This window comes from Knufia obscura (genome assembly GCF_036327395.1).
Source record: "Knufia obscura strain CCFEE 5817 isolate CBS 148926 chromosome Unknown scaffold_2, whole genome shotgun sequence".
NCBI classification, from domain to species: Eukaryota; Fungi; Ascomycota; class Eurotiomycetes; order Chaetothyriales; family Trichomeriaceae; genus Knufia; species Knufia obscura.
The window spans coordinates 2,347,137-2,364,547 of NW_027042688.1; the positions used below are offsets into that span (position 1 = coordinate 2,347,137).

Here is a 17,411-nt window from a genome sequence, read left to right on the forward strand (position 1 = left end):
GATCTTGAGTCCTCGAGACACGGTTCCAGCATATATTGTGAGCGCACGTAGACGCCAAGCTGTGGCCAATGTCCATATCTCGTGCTGATTACACTATGAACGGCCGCAGAGACGTGCAGCCCGGTGTTCGCATCTGATGGGCTCTGGATCAGCTGACGAAGGACATATGAAAGCCAGCTTGCGGCTGCGCCTGCCAGATGCTAGAAAGAGAGCCGCCTTTCGACTCAAGAGCGATGGTATCAACGAAGCTCTCAAACAGAGAACCGGCCGGCACAGAACGAAAACATCGTCCAAACTGACTGTAAATTGTTTGAGTCGATCCATCACTCGGTGTCAACTCATGACGCCGAAGTCAGAAACCTAGAGACCACGAAGAAATAACGACACAACGCCTCCATCACTCCATCTCATTTCATAAACCCCCCAAAATACCGATGCACCTCCCTCCCCAAACCCCCATCCCCATCCCTTACCATCCCCACAATCCCATCAGGCCGCACAATCGCAACCCTAATCGGCCCATCAGTCTCAACACCATGCATCCTATGCTCTCGTCCACCCTCATCCTCAAAGAAATTCCACTTCCACAGCTCAAAGTCCGGCCGAAGCTCAACATCAAACCGACTAGCCGTGTGCACGACATACAGGTTCATAACTTTTCCATTCTCACCCGATGATAGGGGCAGCGGCGGACTCGAGAAGATATCGTCTGGTAACCAGCCATCTTGACCCTCCGGCGGAAGCCCATTGTACTTCGTAAGCACCGAGCCAGGTGACGTGAGGAACTCGTATAGCCTGCGGAACTCTGATTTTCGGGGTTCGCGCGAGATATCGCCGGCGAAGACGACTTCGTTGAAGTGCCCCAGGGAGGCCATTGTGTCGAGGGAGGTGAGGTGGTACCCGTCGATGTGGCGGATGAGGGACATAGGCGCAAGACGTTGGCCGGGGATAAGCGGGCAGGGACACTCTGACGCCGCGCCAGCCGGTAACGGAACAACAAGCGGACCAGCAGGATACTCCTGCGCCAGCCCGCTCGTGAACCCCTGTGCCTCCTTCCATGTCTTCTCGAAGTCCCCCGAGTTAAGCGCTGACTGGTCGCCAAAGAGCTTGGCGAATTTAGTGTCGAAGTCGATTAGTTGGTTTGCTATGTGGCATCGTTCGGAATTGTATGTTTCTAGGAGGGAGGGGTTCGCTCTACCCTTGAGAATGAGTGCGAGTTTCCAGGCGAGGTTGTATGCGTCTTGGATGCCGGTGTTCATGCCCTGTGCTGCCTTGGGGGAGTGGCTGTGGCAGGCGTCGCCTACGAAGAGGACGTTTCGATTGTCTGTGAAGGATTTGATGACTTTTTGGCCGACGACGTATTTGCTTATCCAGTCTATGTGGGTGATTTGGATGGTGTACGGTTTGAGGATGGGTGGGAGGCGTTTCAGGAGGATTTCAAGTGGTGTTGTGCGTGTACGGCCTTGGGTTTCTTTGAAAAGGGGTGCTGGAAGGTCATCGAGTTTGCTTGCTGCTAGATCCTGCAGGTCCTGCTTGTTGGTGATGAGCATGTATATTCGGATTGTGTTGCGCGGAGAAGGTATCAGCATGAGGTTGCCGGCTGGTGTTCTGATTGCGCATCTTCGACGGATGTTGGGGAAGTCGGTCTTGATGGCACAATCTGCCACGAGCCATGAGTCGCTTGTTTCGTGGGTTGTGGATTCGATCTTGGATGCTGCTCGCGTAACGCTGTTTGCGCCGTCGGCTCCGATGAGGTAGCGGCAGTGGTACTGCTGGACTTGGCCGCGTGCGATGTCTTTTACGTACGCGCAGACGGGATGATCTTTGTCCTCGGTGTACTCGTAGTCGAGAAACTCGAAAGGTCTTTTAACATGGTGACCAAGCTTCTCAAGCTCTGCATTGAGTACTTCTTCCGTGCGACCTTGGTGTTGTATGATTAGGCGCTTGTAGATTGTGGGATTCGTCACTTCGGGCGCGGCACTTGCCCTACTGATTCCGCTGTCCTGATCTTTGGGTGCCCAGAATGCGGTGTCAGCTACACCTCCAGCATTGATATCAAACTGCGACTTCAGGCCGAGTGTATGCAGGATTTCCAGAGTTCGTGGTTGTAGACCTGACGCATGGCCCGTCAGAGTCCGTATAGGGTACTTGTCGATGATGGTAACATCTGATATGCCGTACCGGAGCAGCAGGAGAGCAGTGAACAGGCCACTGGGACCAGCCCCGATGATGAGGGTATCTGTAGTAAGCTTGTCCGAAGGAAGGCAAGGTGCCATGTCAGCGGCTACGTCGGTTATCGTGCTGCACTTGGATGAGGTAGAAGTGGCAGTATGTGTGTTACTGCTGAGATAAGTCAAGGTAGTCCGCTTGGTTCTTCACGCCCGTGCCTCAACAGTGGCGCCCAGTACGAGTAGTGTGTAGGAGCATATCATCCGGCAGACCGGACAATGAGCAGATCTCATGAGATCATTTCAAGCAGGTTTGAGATTACTACTCAAAAGGTGTAATATTGATCACGGATTGAGCGACTTACGACCCCACGCATCTTCGGAGCAAGCCAGATGTAGTCGGCAACACCGACTTGGGCAGGCATTCAGTGAGTTGTGCACCTTTCCCTCAACGAGACGATGTTTACCTTGGGCTTCGACAAAGGCTTGCACAGAGTCATCTTTCGTGTTTGTCTTGGACTGTAAGTTTCTTGTTGACATGGACCGAAGCTTCAGTCACTGATGGACGAGGTTGACCACGTTGAGGCGATCTGCGGCATGATACGAACGTCGAGCATGCCCATCCGAGGCCTTGGGAGATCCTGTACTTTAGGTTGTGGAACAATGTTTCGAGAAACTACCGAATGAGAGGCTGCTAATACAACAGTAACATTTGGTCATTTCATCATGAAACGCTGCACCACACCACGAGCTCGTGGCCGTGAGACTCGAGACAGAAGACACGAGGCCTCATGCATGGTATTGCTTCCGGCTAACTTGCCCCATCTGCAGCTCGTGCCAATGGTCACGCTAGCAGCTTCTGTATAAGCGTATACTATATCGAGCTCTGAGGCTTGGCATGAATCTCGAGCAGCCGCGTATTTCGAATGCGTCGTGGAGAGAATCCTACTAGCAAACAACACAAAAAGCTTGCCACTCGTGTCCATGTACGATATCACCACCGGAATAGGGCTGGATATGGATGTGAAGGGCCATACGAGATGCGTGGCACATTTGCTTAGATGCTACGTGTCAAAGTTGTGGTGTCCGCAAGGTAGTATTATAGTGAACATATCGGCTCAATCCGTGGGCCTCATCGTGCCGCCTGTTCTCTGAGGGTGCACTGGCGCGTTCTTCACCTGTTCCACTTGTTCCAAGATTGTCCCGGCTTGCTAACGGTCGAGAAAGTAAGGCACAAGTATCACAAGGAGCTAGTGCGCACCAGAAGTCACACCAGAGCTCTGACAATACTTGAGCATGGCAAAAGAGGTCAGGACGCAGAAAGACCCTCTCTGAGAGGAAGTGGCATACCATAATCCTGGACCTACGCTATTCAGTGCCCAACGTCCTGGTTTCATAACGCCCAAGAGTTGCAATGCATCATTGGTCCATACCGTGTACGTGCAACCACCAGTCTATACTCTTGTATGCAAGTCTATTAGATGCTGTGCGGCTTCAACGACCAGTTCGAAGCTCTTCATGTCCCTCAGCCACCTTTCGGGTATACATTCGACCTTGCCATAAAATGCTCCAGCAAGACCTCCATATATCGCACCGACGGTATCTGCATCGTCGCCAAGATTGACAACCTCGATTGCACCAGCTTCGAACGTTTCTGTAGCGAAGAATGCCCACAAGGCAGCTTCCAGACTGTCAATAACATACCCACTGGACGAAATCTGTTTCCGAGGCTTTGAGTCGAAAGCTTCGATGCTGTCATACTGCTGCAGCCGCTTCCGTAACTCCACCTCGAGGCTCTCGACATGTTTCTGCATCTCTCCAATCAGTTGTTCCTTGTTAGCTCCCTGCAAAGCATGCCACGCTAAACGCGTATACAATCCGCAGGCGTCAACGCATCTCGTGTGAGGGTGCGTAACCCTACTACTTTCCTTTGCCAACACCACCGCTTCTTGCTCTGTCTTGGCAACGAGTGCACAGGGAAGTACCCTCATCAAACTGCCGTTACCACATCTCCAATCCTCGTCGAACTTTCGCCCAACGAAGTTCAAGGTCTCAGCCGAAGCCGATTGGCGCCAGTACTGCAGTGCCTGTCGCGTCTGTGTGCCTACATCGAATGCCGAATCGGCTACACTTGACATGTATCCCTCGTCAAGCCAGCGGACATAGCGTATGGCTTGGTCGAAAGCGTTATGTTTTCCATTACTGGTAACGAGAGAATGGGCTAGACAGAGGGCCATGGATGCGTCATCTGTGAAGTGGCCTGCGGGGAGGTCGAAGTTGGCGTTAGGTAGCATGTCTCTAACATATTTGGGTCGGTCATGTTGGCGCGGTTGGAACTCGAGGGGTGCACCAAGGGCGTCGCAGACTGCTAGGCCGTAGAGCGCAGTTCGTATGCGAGTGTTCAAGAAAGGTTCGTTGTTCTTCATCGTATCCACCGACATAGTTGGTGCCGGGTAGTTCGTCCGATGCACGCCGAACTGGGGTCTGTGGTGATGACTTGGTGCCCTTCGGATCAATAACCTCAACGTGATGCGCTTTGCGGCGTCACTGAAATTGTCCAGATATTTGCAGCTGTCACGTCCTGGTGCGTCTAGATCTTGAAGTTAGTATCGTCGAGTTGTCTTCGGACGAGGCTTAGAGGATTATCAGGCAACAGTGTCAGGCCCGGCTGTGCGGGGCAGATCAGACAGTGAGAGGAGACATAAGCCCTTGTGGCTCTGCTTCAAAGCACTCGCAAGAGCTGCGGCCGTTCGATAACATGATGGCTACCCAGAACAATAACAATACCCGAGCCGATCAGTTGGAGGTGGTCCTCCGTCCGAGGAGGATACGAGCCAGCCGGTTGAACAGCAAATGCTCGCATACATGGCGTTCTATCTCTGTCAAAGTAATGCAGAAACATTGCGCGGCGTTACTGGCGATGACCTGGCTTCGGTTACATGATCTCCCTGTTTGTGAAAGAGAAATAGCTGTGGGAGAAACCAACCTTGCAACGCCTCAGCGGTTATCCGAAGACTGTAAACATCATTTGTTAGCGTGCCACTAAGACCATGCTTACAGACTTCGGACAACCGCTGAGAACGCTTTAATGCGATCTGCATTGCTGGCCGCTAAATCCAGCCACAGTACAGTTGTGGAGTCTACCACGGCCCGGAGAAATCAAGGGGGATATCTTCGTTGCCGATCACGCTCGGGTTGACATGAAAGCTCCCCAGTTCACCTGCTCAAATTAGGAAAGCTCGTCGTGTGGCTGAGGTTCAGTGCTTCTCCTTTCAGACCGGGTGTTGCTGTCGCTTTGACCCGAAAAGAATAATCTCTGCACATCGCCGGATATGGAGAGTGTCAGCCTCCGAACTACCACTCCGTATCGGAGGCTGTTGACTCGAATGGTTCCGCAGCAGGCCGAAGCTCACCACTTTTACTGAACTTGCGAGAGCATGTGTTTGAGAATTAGGTCCTGGCTATCGATCATGCGTCGCTTGGCTGCTTTACTGGCGAATTGACCTAACAAAGGAGAGGAGCAATGCTGAACACACCTGCGGCTATCGTTATGCGGATCTTACTTAGAGCCTCAGGTGTATAACGGTCTATATACTCCATTCGGAACGTGTCAATCACTCCGGAGTAGCGAGACCACCAACGCAAAGGCCAGATAGCCGGCGAAGATCATCGCCGCCGGCTTGTCAACGAGATTGCCGCAGGATGCATTCTTGTCCGCCTCATCCATCACATCACGTACATCGTCTTGGTCGAAGCCGACAGCCGACGAGGAGCGCATCTTGCTCTTTCTACAAAAGCGGTAGTGCTGCTCGTGTTCAGCAAACCTCTGCTTCAAACTATCAGCAACGACAACTTCGTCTACCAACTAAAGTCACTCTTTTAAACACCAAGCTCTTACAGCCCCACACTCGTTAAGCACTTGACACCAGGAATCCAATAATCACAGTCCAAAATGGTTCAGACAGCAGTCATCCTCGCCCTCGCGGCCCTCGCAATTGCCGCCCCATCCCAGCCCCTCCAAAGCGCAGAGTGGAAATCCATCCCAAGCAAGCCAACAACCACACAATACGAATCCACCTTCGACGACCTTGAGCCCATCGCCGGAGGTCTCATCTCCATCGAAGAAGTCGGTCCATACAACGGTCTCGACTTCCAAGGCATCAGTGCGTATTCCACACACTCTTTGTCAACTGACTAGTCTAACATCCCCCTCCAGACCTGATCACCTTAGGCCTCGCCGGCCAAGACATCGCAGGCGTCAGCCCCGAAAGCCCCTCCAACGTCGGCGCCTACAGCGCCCGCAGCCAACTCTTCGACGGCGCAACACCCGTCATCACAACCCAATACCCCGGCTCTGTCACCGACACATTCGACTTCCATAAATTCTACTTTGGCTGCGTCATCGCCACGGCCGAATCCGTCGCTTCAGTCGCGCTGGGCTGCACCGTCAAAGTCCAGGGTTATAGGGCAAGCAATGAGGTTGCGGAGCAGGAGTTCACGTTTACTCCGGAGTTGCTGCAGCTCACTAGTGATATGGTGGAGGCGAGGCTGAGCGATAAGTTCATTGGCGTTGATACTGTTACGTTTACGACTGAGTATGCTGTTCCGGCTGTTGGGGCGACGTTGTTGGATAGCTTGAGCTATGAGACTTATAATGCTGTGGCTGCGAAGGATGATGAGGAGAAGAAGAAGGAGGGTCATTGAATGCGAAACCTATAGGTGAGCTTCTGCGCGCAGTTGCGTGCGATGACCGTGGTCATCTTTGATGGTCATCACTTTTCAAGTGGTGTATATCTTCAATCCATCGTCATTTAATTACCGAAAGCTGTGTTTTTCTATCTTCCTTGCCTTCGTGGGCGTATTTTGCGTCGTGTGCCAAGCCTGAATGTGTCCCATGCTAAGATGGTCATGCCCAGTGTATGTCATTTCGTGACATGCACGTGTAATTAGGTGGCAATCACGCACAGCGCAAAGGGCGAAGGTATAGCGCGAAGGTATGTCACACACTGCGCTGGTCATGCATTCTCGATTACATCATATTGTTCTCAGAGGCTATACTATTCAGCCCATCTATAGTTTGCATGCCTACTCAATCTGCAGCCCCTCCCATCTGCAGATCTCAATTAATACCAGACGTGCGACCTCTAACCACTCATAGCGATGCATGCATGTTCCGATTGTCATTGTGGTATGTGTTTCTCATTTCCTGTCTTCGCCATGCATCCTCGTCGTCTAGTAGCACATATGACATCAATTAATATCTGCTTGCATACGTGGTGTATGAAGCACAGTTGACTCGCCGGCCAGGTTCGACGCCTTTGCTGTGAAAAGCCCCTTGCTCAATCATTGGTTTTCTTTCCATCTGGCCTCACCAAGTCGTCACCGCCATCGCTTTCGAGCGGATCTCTCAATTGCCGTATAGTGTTCGGCGTCGAGCACGCTCAGCCTGCTCAGCTTCAAACTTGTCGAACAGATCCTTGTTCGAGCCTGGGCCCTCCGTTGACATCACTTGCTCGATCTCTGCTGCAGAGAAGCTCGTAATATCCTGTGGGTTTGAGCTCGGCTCTTCAGTAAAGACGACAGTATCGACCTGGGCGGTGGTTGCTCCATTGTGCTCATCATGATCATCTCGAGCTGACTCTTGCGTCATAACGTTCTCATTTGCCACAGCGTGTTGTTCTTGTGCTGTGGGTCTTGGCCGTGACTTGCGCTTCGTAACCTTATTCAACACCTTTCGCATCCCATCCTTGATACGGTGGACAGGAGGTGGAGAGGCTTCGTCGACTCGTTTCATCACTTTTTCGTACGTCTCAGGGTGGTCTTCTTTAAGGACGTTCTCGATCCTCTCGAGTCGGCGGAGGCGAAGAAGGTCGGTCATGGCTGATCCTTTTGCAGGACCCGAAGGAGCGTTCGCCATTGTAAGCGTTATGGATCGGTGATATATGTCTATACTCATGGTCAGTCACTGTTTGGGATCAGAAAAATGCAGTCTCACAGTCGCACTGCGATGTCGGGTATCTCTATTAGACCATTCAGAGTTGGTCGGCTCAGGAAGTGTGGTGCAACGATCAGTTTGCTCGCTTCGTAACGGTGTTGAAGGAATACTTCAGGAAGACGTTCTGGTGGATGCCGGCAAAGTCACCACAACGACAAATGTGCTCGCACTATAGTGAGCCAAGTGAAAGTGCTTTGTTTCATAGTCGCCGTTTTGATGTGCATCTGCATGAGTGGACATTCCCTCGTCGATGTATCATAAGACTTGCACTGTACCATTGTCCACATGTTTCGTTATCGAGTACCCAGCATCTTTCGTTCTCTCTCTCGCTTCTACCACGATCTCGATATCTCTATCGCAACTAAGCCCGCCACAACATACCTGAAGCATGGCTGCTCCATTCAACTTGCAGACGTAAGTCGGTCGCTGTTGATGATGTTTCCAATGTGCTAACCACAAACAGTCTGCTAGCAGGGCCACAAGCCACCATCGACCACGATGACAATGGCGACGGGTCCTACCAGCACCTTGGAGGTCCATATTCCCTAGCAATGCTCACGTACTTCTCCACCACGATCCAGCAGCAATGCACTGGTGGCGTCAACGGCAGTGCATATATGCTTCAAGCAAGTCGCATTCATATTTTGAAAGGTAATGCGCTGGCATTGCACGACATCTTTAACTGGATGCAGGTCTGCTGCGGTAGTGGTCGTCTCTGCGCTCTCAGCGAAGTAGTTCAAAACTCAATCAGATACCTTCTAGCCCTGGGCGCAGCCAGACAGCTCGGCGTGCAACTCCTCGAACACGAAGTCCACCAGACGGCCTTTCGATTGCAGACCGAACTCTTGACGACCGACCAGATGGCTGCCATAGCTGCCGAGCTCGACTCCTTCCTTCGAGAGATCCAAGATGCTGTAATTGGCAACATCGCTCGATCCTTCGCAACAGGTCGTCTGCCAGACGTGAAGAGATACCTTGGCCTTTGCACTACCTTCGAGAAGTTCCATCAAGATGTGGCTGCAGCTTTGCAAGCTCTGAAGAAATGCAACTGGCATCCACACGCAGGTGAGGCAGAGGCAGCGTGGCTGAGGAAAGAAAAGTTGAAAGTCGAACCAGGACAGGCTGTGCCACCAATGATGGGCGCAATCATGCCTGCGCCTGGACCTTTCATGCACCAAGCGTTCCCAGCTCAGCAGATTCCGATACCTGTTCCTCCTCCACCTCAGTCTGTTCTTACATATTGCTCAGCTTCGACCTTTGGTCAATCTTGGACGATTCCTCGGCATGCTTACCCACATCTGTTTGGTGAAGGTCATGGTCAGCACCATTCTAGTGGAGCTCCAGTCCACATCCACATTCACGGCACCAACAACAGTAACCACCACCATGGCAACAGCTACCATTCCCATCACCATCACCGACACCCTTGTCGCCACCACACACAACCTCATTCGGAAGTGAAGTTCTATGCATGTCCACATCCGCGACACGAGCGATGCCACCCACTGACTTGCAACCAGAAAACTGTCTCTTCCTCTGACCTTGTGACGCGCGCTCAAACGACTCATCCGCCAATGATGAATTATCGACAACCATCTTCAGCAGTCGATACACCACGATACGAGCCGCCAAAACCAGGCGAAACTCCTCGAGACCGACAGGCAATGGGTGGCGGTCATTACCTCCATAGCTTCTCAGACGCATATGGAAGGATGAGATACGTGAGCAAGGGCCCTGGGTTCCGATTTGAGACGTATGGTGCTGGTGCCGACAAGAGGCTGAAGTATGGTTGTGGATGCTGGTTAGACGCGCCAGCGCGAAGACACTTCCGTGATGATGGCACTGCTGTTGGGTCGAGTGCGAGATATACATGCGATAGCTGTATACGGCGAGGAAATCCTTACTCGCGTTGCTGCTGAGTCAAAGCGATCGGTGCTTTGATCTGAGTGGCCTTTGTGTTATTTTGTCAAGCAGGCCGTATGTTGTGTACGCTATTCTGTTGCATGCTGCGATATAAAGTGTCGACTTTCGCAGGCAAAAGACTAAGCCCGGACGCCGCGTCATGAAGATTGAAGAGGTGTTGGTGAAGGTCTGTGTGAGCATTTGACAGCTAAAAAATGCACGATATGATCTCCCGATTGTTATTTGCATAAGGTTCGAATGTTCTCGGAACAACTGAGTAATTGTTTGCCATCGGCCTCGCGAAGGTGGTAAAAATGATGCTTTGCCAGTCAATTCGAAATGAGAATATGAATGAGCTGGCCATGTCGCGCCTTCCTGCGTATGTCCTGATTCTTCCGCATCTGCCATTCCGAGTAAGTCAGCGCCACATGAGGCGGTAGGCATCCGCCTGGCGTGAACATCTGCGCATGATTTTGGTTTGGCAAATTATCATTAAGATTGGTTGTGGTCGAGCAACTGCACTGCTTCCACATCAGCATTGTGAATGTCATATCGGCAAAGGAGTATCAAGCAATCGAATGGGTCTAGATCGTCCAAACGCTTGCACATCAGCAACAAGCTCTTCCTCCAGGTTTGTGGAAAACATCGCCAAACTCCGACAACCCATTCAGCAACCCTTTCTTGCCTTTCTTTCGCCGCCGTATTGTATTGTCATCAGTGGTCATACCTGACCGTATACTACTGCCATCCCATGCTCCTGCATCTCCATACTGGATCCCACTTTGAGGATCATCCGGATCAATCTCGCCCAGCTCGATCTTCGTGAGAATCATTCTTGCAAGCCTGTTGAACACTTCATCCACGTTTTCCCCCGACAATGCGGAGACTTCTGTGACCATCGATATACCTGATTTTGAGGCCCACCTCGTAGCAATATCTGGTTGTACCTCCCTGCCTTCCCCAGGTTTGGTCGCAGTCCATCTAGAACCAGGTAACACTGATCTTGCTGATCCTCCACCATCCATTGGAAACGACGACTGCCGACTCGAGACACTTGACGGCGTAGTGTCAGCCTCTTGAGTCGGCTGTGAATCTGCTAGATCAACCTTGTTTCCGGCCAATATCACTGCCAGATATGGTGAAGCCAGTGCCTTCGCATCCGTCAAGAAAGTAGGTAACGCGTTGAACGATGCTATCGATGCAACGTCATATACCAGTATTGCTCCGGCTGCTCCTCTGTAGTATGATCTCGACACTGATCGGAAGCGTTCTGTTCCTGCCGTATCCCACAGCTGCAACTTGATTCTCCTCCTTGTAGGTCCGGTCCCAATCTTCACAATCTTCGAAGAGAACTCTACGCCAATGGTTTGGGAGGAGAGAACCCGCCATTCGCCTTTGACGAATCTGTGTAGGAGACATGATCTGATTGAGGTTGTCAGATAAGAATCGTGCTTCGGTGACGGTGCATGCTGACCTACTTGCCTGACCCCGATGGGCCGAGTAGGATAACTTTGGCTAGGTAGTCATACATGCTACCCAGCTCCTGTTTGACTTAGCATGCAGTCGGAAGGTAAGGGACTAGCTGCAGTACCTGCTGGCCATCCGTAACCGTAGAGGTCTCGGACGTGACCGACGTCTTCCGTGGACGTGCCATCGCGATTTGCTAGCTTCTCGAAGACATGGATTGCGACATCAGAGCAAGCAGTCATGCGTCTTTGTCCTCACAATCGCATGCCAGTGCGTGATAACGATCGAGATGCCACACTAGTCTGAAGATAGTTAGCCTCGGATCATCGTACCTGGTTTCCGGACCGAAGCTCAGCGAGAGTCCGTGCCTTGTCCCTAACCTTTCTTTCTTCGGCAGCCTCAATATTGTTTCCGTGCTAAGACAGCTGGAGCCGGAGTGTTGTGCCTCACAAGATACTCAGACAACCCGGTATGACATCGAGCCATGCAATGTGAGCTGGGAGCAAGCAGGCATGAACACACGATTCGAGAACTTCAGGCAATATAACTTGGCAAGGAAGCTTCTAGCCGGAGGTTACACAGCCAGAGCAGTAACTTCTCATGTCCACGCCAGAAGATGACGCCTCAGATGTTCACCCACAATCCGGCGCAAGCAACACCTTTAAAGCTCGATTAGCGCAATTCAGCTACACACCAGAGCTCAAATCGAAAACGGTGACCATGCCGCCAAGAACCCGGAAAGGAACCGCCGCCGCCTTGCAGGATGAGAAGCTCACTGGTGTCGAAGAGAAGGTCGCAGACAGTACAGGCGGCTCGGAAACACCTGTGGCGGACGACCGTAATGCAGCTGAACCAACCTCGCCCACAAAGACCGACACCGCCACCACAAAACGCAAAAGAACCACCAAGTCCACCCCCAGCTCAACACCCAAGAAACCCCGTCTGTCCTCAAGCCAAACACCATCCACCCAACCAGCCACCCCAGAAAACAACCTAAAAGACAGCCTCTGCCCCAACCTCATCCTAGTAAGCATAGGCCTCAACCCCGGCATCCAAACCGGCAGAACCGGCCACGCCTATTCCCACCCCACAAACCGGTACTGGCCTACCCTCCACGCCAGCGGCATAACACCAGTCCTGCACAAACCCTCCGAAACCCACGACTTGATGGATATGTATGGCCTCGGCCACACAAACATAATCACCAGCATCGCCAGCCGTGATGGCAGCACGCTCACAACGGCGGATTACATGTCTGGCGCCGCCGCGCTCGATGCCAAGATCCGACGGTTTAGACCTGAGGCTGTCGCGATTGTGGGGAAGGGTATATGGCTGGAGTGGATTCGGTATAAGAAGGGGAGGAAGTTTAATGTTAAGAGAGATGGGTTTGAGTATGGGTGGCAGGACCCGGAGCTATGGATTGGACGGAAGGAAGGGGAGTGGGAGGGGGCAAGGACGTTTGTGACGACGACTACGAGTGGTGCTAGTACGAGTCATAGTAAGGAGGAGAGGGTGGCGATTTGGAGGCCGTTGGGGGAGTGGTTTGAGCCTAGGAGGGAGGAGTGGATGAAGAGAAGGCGGGAGGAGAAAGAGGAGGTGGTGAACAAGGAGGAAGAGCAAATTGTTTGATGTAGATGATTGATGTTTCATGCAAAGATGATGCTTAGACCTTCTCCTGACGATCTAGATTGTTATGATCATTTGCTATTTTGAGGACGCGACTATCGTGAGCTTTAAGTCTTTCACTGTCAGCCGAGGATTATCATCTCCTGCGAGAATATGGTAGAGACTTCAAGAGAACTTTTCGGGCAGCCGCCCTCCACGTCGAGTCGACTACTTCTAATTCGTCCGTAGGGTTGAATCTTGATTAGGAGATTTGATCTCTGACCAACGGTTACATTCTTGAGTCGGGTTTCATGCTGGTCACAATCATATCCTAGTAACCCAGAAGAGCAGTCATGAGTAAGGTGCGTATGCTTGTGTCGGGTTTCGTGGCAAAAACCTTAACGTAAGTCGTTGAGATGTATTATTTCTCTTTCTAGCAGCATGCCTGTCGATGTTTTCATATGTTTCCCAACCATGTAGATATGTCCCACCGAAGCCAATGCGTCGGATCACTCACTGACTCTTCCATAGCATGCAATCAGACCATGAGCATTTCGAGTTGCGGCACCTTCCTCTCGAAGCCAACCAAACCGACCGGTAACAAACCACACCGTCCGAAGGAAACAGCATTCATCGCATCCCAAACCGGCGCATATATGCTCGCTTCCCATGTCGAAGAAGGTTCATTGCACTTTCTTACCAATATACTCCGAATGTCCCGTAACCGTATTGCACCGTCGATGCCATATCGAAATGCCCAATCCTTTCGCAGCGTCTCGACTTGATGCCCGCTAACCACTTTCCTCCCGTGCCACCTCTGCCTCCACCTTGCTCTCCGGAGGCCTCCTCGAAAAACAAAGCTGCACAATCGCCACCACAGCAATAACCCCACAACTCCACCACGCAACCGCGCTCCCACCCGCACTATACAAGATTCCCACTAGAGGCGGCGCGATCGTCCTCGCGCCGGAACACCCGCTCATCGCCAGCCCATTGACACGGCCTAGCACACTCGGGCTAGGCGTTGCATTCTTGATCAGGATGAGCAAGATAGGATAATTCATCGTAGTGAACAGACTTTGCATCGTCAAGACGATATATACGCCTAGCTTTGCATTGCCCAGCAGTGTGACGAATGGTGTGATGGCGTAGACGATGGGAGACGCGAGCGTGAGTGTGACGACCGTGTACCACACGCCCAGCCAGTGTACGTAGAGCGGGAAGACAACACCTTGAACGAGAAGAGAGATGATGCTGTTTACGGCCAGGATTGTGCCGACTTGAGGAAGGGTCTGGCCGAGGCCACCGTGGAGATCGAGGTGGTGGGAGTTTTGTGGTTGTGCTGGGTCGTCGAGGAGGTAGACCGGGAGGAGTGAGCTGAAGGCCATTTGGTGGTAGCAGAGGAGCCAGAGGGCTACGATCCAGGTTATGACAGCTTTGGTGAATGTTTTGGTGGGCTCTTTGTTGGGAGGCTCGTCTTCGTCGGCGATGGCCGTATCGTGGGTTTCGTACATATTTGGTATTGATTTCTTGAAGGCGGTTAACGAAGCTACAGATGCGATGGAGGACCGACGAAGGTCGAAGTTAGGGTCATTGGGTAGCGGTACTTGAACAGCGACGTATGGTACGCTTGCGCCACTACGCGCTGTTGCTATCGATGGTGCACGGTCTCTTCGTGCGCCGAGGAGGGGAGCTGTCTCATGTGCTATTTGTGCCGTAGTCGGTTCTGCAGTCCCTTGCTTTCGAGAAATTAGATCAGGATTTGTCTCCTCGAGGAACAGGAGGCCGAGGACCATCGCTGTCAAAACGATTGCGACGGCAATAAGATTCGGTAGTAGGTACGGAAAGCGCCCGAAGATACCATCTTGGGAGAACACCTTAGGGTAGTACTTGGCCGGCTGTGCGGTGAAGCCACCCAACGACGAACCTGCAATGGCTCCAAGACTCCACATAAATGGTTGGAGGGCATAAGCTCTTGCTACATGATGGATCAGTAATCTCCACTGGAAGATGAAGGGGGTGCTCACGTTCGTGCTCTGGTCGGTGAACCATCTCGGCCACCATCGTCTGCATAACAGCGACGTTGCCGTTGAGAGCACCTCCTACAACTCTGGCCAGAAGGGCGATCCAGTACTTCGTTGCGAAACCAAATATCAGGCTTGACAGGGCTGTACCAGCCAGAGCAACCATGATGATGGGCTTCCTGCCATAGCGATCCGACAGGTGACCCCATATCCAACAAGTGGAAGCTTCTGCAAGAGCAAAGGCTGAGACCAACAAGCCGGCATAAAACGAAGCATCTTGCTCGCCGTTGATGTCCTGGACCATCAGGTATGCATAGGCCACAATGGAGACGAATGCTACCGGCTCCGCTAGACGGCAAATGGCTGGGTTCGTGTCAGCAGGTGGTATCGCCACGATGAATGGTATCATAACTTACAAAGCACCCCCAACTGCTGCCATGGGAACTTATCATTGGGCTCCGCCATAATAGAACCAACGAGCTCTCTCGTGGCAATCTCTCATATATGAAGCTTGGCTTTGAGGGTGAAGGTGAACTGTAACAGTGCTTGACGCTGTCGAAAGTCAAAGTCAACGTCAAATCGAAAGACGGCTCATTGAACATGAAATTATGCTGAGCGGAATGGTTCAACACTGCTGGGACGAATGGCCATGGAGTCTGGTGATACGATGACGGCTTATAGATATAGAGAGCGGAGTAGGCGTCGCCGAGAAGACGGCTTATTCGAGGGGAACACTGCCATTTTTCACAGGCGCGGGGAGTGGCGAGCACAACGACTGCAATATCGCTTGTCTTGCGACTGGAATTGGCAAAGCTTCCGATGTTGCATGCATAGATTTCAGACCGCTCTTTGGAGCACGATCTCGGCAGCAGTAGATAGGCTGTAAAGCTCCGATATCTGTGATGGAGGGGGCGCCTAAGACCGATTTTCCGCAGAAAATAAACCGATGTTTAGGCGCAATTCTAGCGGCGCATCAGCGGTGGCGGAAGATTCTATGCTGTCTAAGCAGCATATAAGAAGGGATCTGCAGTCTGGAAAGATGCAGGCCCGCGTCGCCAAACTCGTGAACCCTCGCGAAGGTCGAGGTCGTATACAACGAGTACTATATTGTCCCACCGTCACTGCTCAGCTACTGGACTGGCACAGAGCGTGGCGCAGGTCGTTCCCCTGGATTCGAAACATATTCTCTTGCTGCCAGCAAGCTCACGATGATTGCTCTTGGACGCATTGTATGGTAGTTACGTGTTGAATCGACCAGAACATCTTTCTCTTCAAATTGGTCTCGATTCGATTCTTAGGAGGCAGGATGCGGGAGGAAAGGATGTTTATCTGTTCCCGAGGGTTGGGGAAAGGAGGGCCATCAGCCCGCTAAGGCCGCGTACCACAAACCCGACGACTTGAAGAACATGCTTTGGTGAGTATGAAATGGTCACGACTTTGGACGTCCTTGACATGTAACTACAATGACGTACTTTTCGTGCGCACCTACTTTTCGTGCAATTTTTCTATAACGCTCAACAACAACAACTCCGATAATTAATTACACCACTACAGTTCATTATAATGGGTCGAGTTAACGAAGATATCATAGCTAAGGCTGTCCGTACCTGGCGACGAGGTGATTTTGAGAAAATCCCGAAGTGCGCAAGGCACTATAGTATCGCTATATTGATATTTAGAGATTATCTAAATCGTAAACGATAACCTTATCGTATCGTATATTTTAATAAGTAACTATTAAGTATAGTATAAGAGGACCTACTTTATAAGTATAGACTTATACTTAAAGAGTATAGATTTATATTAACGCTTACGTAGGTTAAGTAGATAGCTTTAGAATAGCTACTACCTCTAGTTACGCTCGACTAGTAGGTAAGTATTAGCTAGACAGATTTATTACTCGGCGGCCTAATATACGTAAGAAACTTAGTAAAGGTATTAATAGTAAGTGTAAGAATACTATAAAAGAAGAGAATATACGTAGATAGGGTAGTTATATTAAGTAGTTATTTAAATAGTATAACTTAAAGTAATAGAACGTTTACAATATAAATAAAACCGAGATAGTATTTAATAGCTTTTAAGGTATAAAGGTTATCGGTTCTTTATTAAGTAAGTTTATTAGGGTTAAGAAGAGTATCAATCGAGAGTAGATAACTATTATTAAGTATATTTTAGTAGTAAGTAAAGTACTTAAGCCTATTATTATCTTTAAAGGCGCTAACGTACTATTAAGATAGTTCCTTAACG

The 17,411-nt window shown here is 51.1% G+C and overlaps 9 protein-coding genes across 9 annotated transcripts; 3 read left to right on the plus strand and 6 right to left on the minus strand.

The window, feature by feature from the left end:
• Positions 1-407: 407 nt before the first annotated feature.
• On the minus strand, positions 408-2,276 carry PMZ80_002715 (uncharacterized protein; the record flags this gene model as incomplete). The annotated part of the gene is made up of 1 exon (XM_064871147.1): positions 408-2,276. The coding sequence occupies one exon, from the start codon at positions 2,274-2,276 to the stop codon at positions 408-410; it is 1,869 nt and encodes a 622-aa protein (XP_064733600.1).
• A 1,346-nt stretch (positions 2,277-3,622) lies between these two features.
• PMZ80_002716 (uncharacterized protein) lies at positions 3,623-4,609 on the minus strand (the record flags this gene model as incomplete). The annotated part of the gene is made up of 1 exon (XM_064871148.1): positions 3,623-4,609. One exon carries the CDS (start codon positions 4,607-4,609, stop codon positions 3,623-3,625), a length of 987 nt encoding a protein of 328 aa, XP_064733601.1.
• Positions 4,610-5,778: 1,169 nt separating this feature from the next.
• PMZ80_002717 (uncharacterized protein) lies at positions 5,779-5,946 on the minus strand (the record flags this gene model as incomplete). The annotated part of the gene is made up of 1 exon (XM_064871149.1): positions 5,779-5,946. One exon carries the CDS (start codon positions 5,944-5,946, stop codon positions 5,779-5,781), a length of 168 nt encoding a protein of 55 aa, XP_064733602.1.
• A 174-nt stretch (positions 5,947-6,120) lies between these two features.
• Positions 6,121-6,872, plus strand: PMZ80_002718 (uncharacterized protein; the record flags this gene model as incomplete). Its single annotated transcript, XM_064871150.1, has 2 exons — positions 6,121-6,331; positions 6,385-6,872. The coding sequence occupies 2 exons, from the start codon at positions 6,121-6,123 to the stop codon at positions 6,870-6,872; spliced, it is 699 nt and encodes a 232-aa protein (XP_064733603.1).
• Positions 6,873-7,575: 703 nt separating this feature from the next.
• Positions 7,576-8,085, minus strand: PMZ80_002719 (uncharacterized protein; the record flags this gene model as incomplete). The annotated part of the gene is made up of 1 exon (XM_064871151.1): positions 7,576-8,085. The coding sequence occupies one exon, from the start codon at positions 8,083-8,085 to the stop codon at positions 7,576-7,578; it is 510 nt and encodes a 169-aa protein (XP_064733604.1).
• Positions 8,086-8,551: 466 nt separating this feature from the next.
• PMZ80_002720 (uncharacterized protein) lies at positions 8,552-9,624 on the plus strand (the record flags this gene model as incomplete). Its single annotated transcript, XM_064871152.1, has 3 exons — positions 8,552-8,577; positions 8,627-9,371; positions 9,412-9,624. The coding sequence occupies 3 exons, from the start codon at positions 8,552-8,554 to the stop codon at positions 9,622-9,624; spliced, it is 984 nt and encodes a 327-aa protein (XP_064733605.1).
• Positions 9,625-10,673: 1,049 nt separating this feature from the next.
• PMZ80_002721 (uncharacterized protein) lies at positions 10,674-11,719 on the minus strand (the record flags this gene model as incomplete). Its single annotated transcript, XM_064871153.1, has 3 exons — positions 10,674-11,487; positions 11,544-11,608; positions 11,657-11,719. 3 exons carry the CDS (start codon positions 11,717-11,719, stop codon positions 10,674-10,676), a joined length of 942 nt encoding a protein of 313 aa, XP_064733606.1.
• A 413-nt stretch (positions 11,720-12,132) lies between these two features.
• On the plus strand, positions 12,133-13,161 carry thp1 (uracil DNA N-glycosylase Thp1; the record flags this gene model as incomplete). The annotated part of the gene is made up of 1 exon (XM_064871154.1): positions 12,133-13,161. One exon carries the CDS (start codon positions 12,133-12,135, stop codon positions 13,159-13,161), a length of 1,029 nt encoding a protein of 342 aa, XP_064733607.1.
• Positions 13,162-13,928: 767 nt separating this feature from the next.
• PMZ80_002723 (uncharacterized protein) lies at positions 13,929-15,626 on the minus strand (the record flags this gene model as incomplete). Its single annotated transcript, XM_064871155.1, has 3 exons — positions 13,929-15,115; positions 15,165-15,524; positions 15,578-15,626. 3 exons carry the CDS (start codon positions 15,624-15,626, stop codon positions 13,929-13,931), a joined length of 1,596 nt encoding a protein of 531 aa, XP_064733608.1.
• Positions 15,627-17,411: the final 1,785 nt, after the last annotated feature.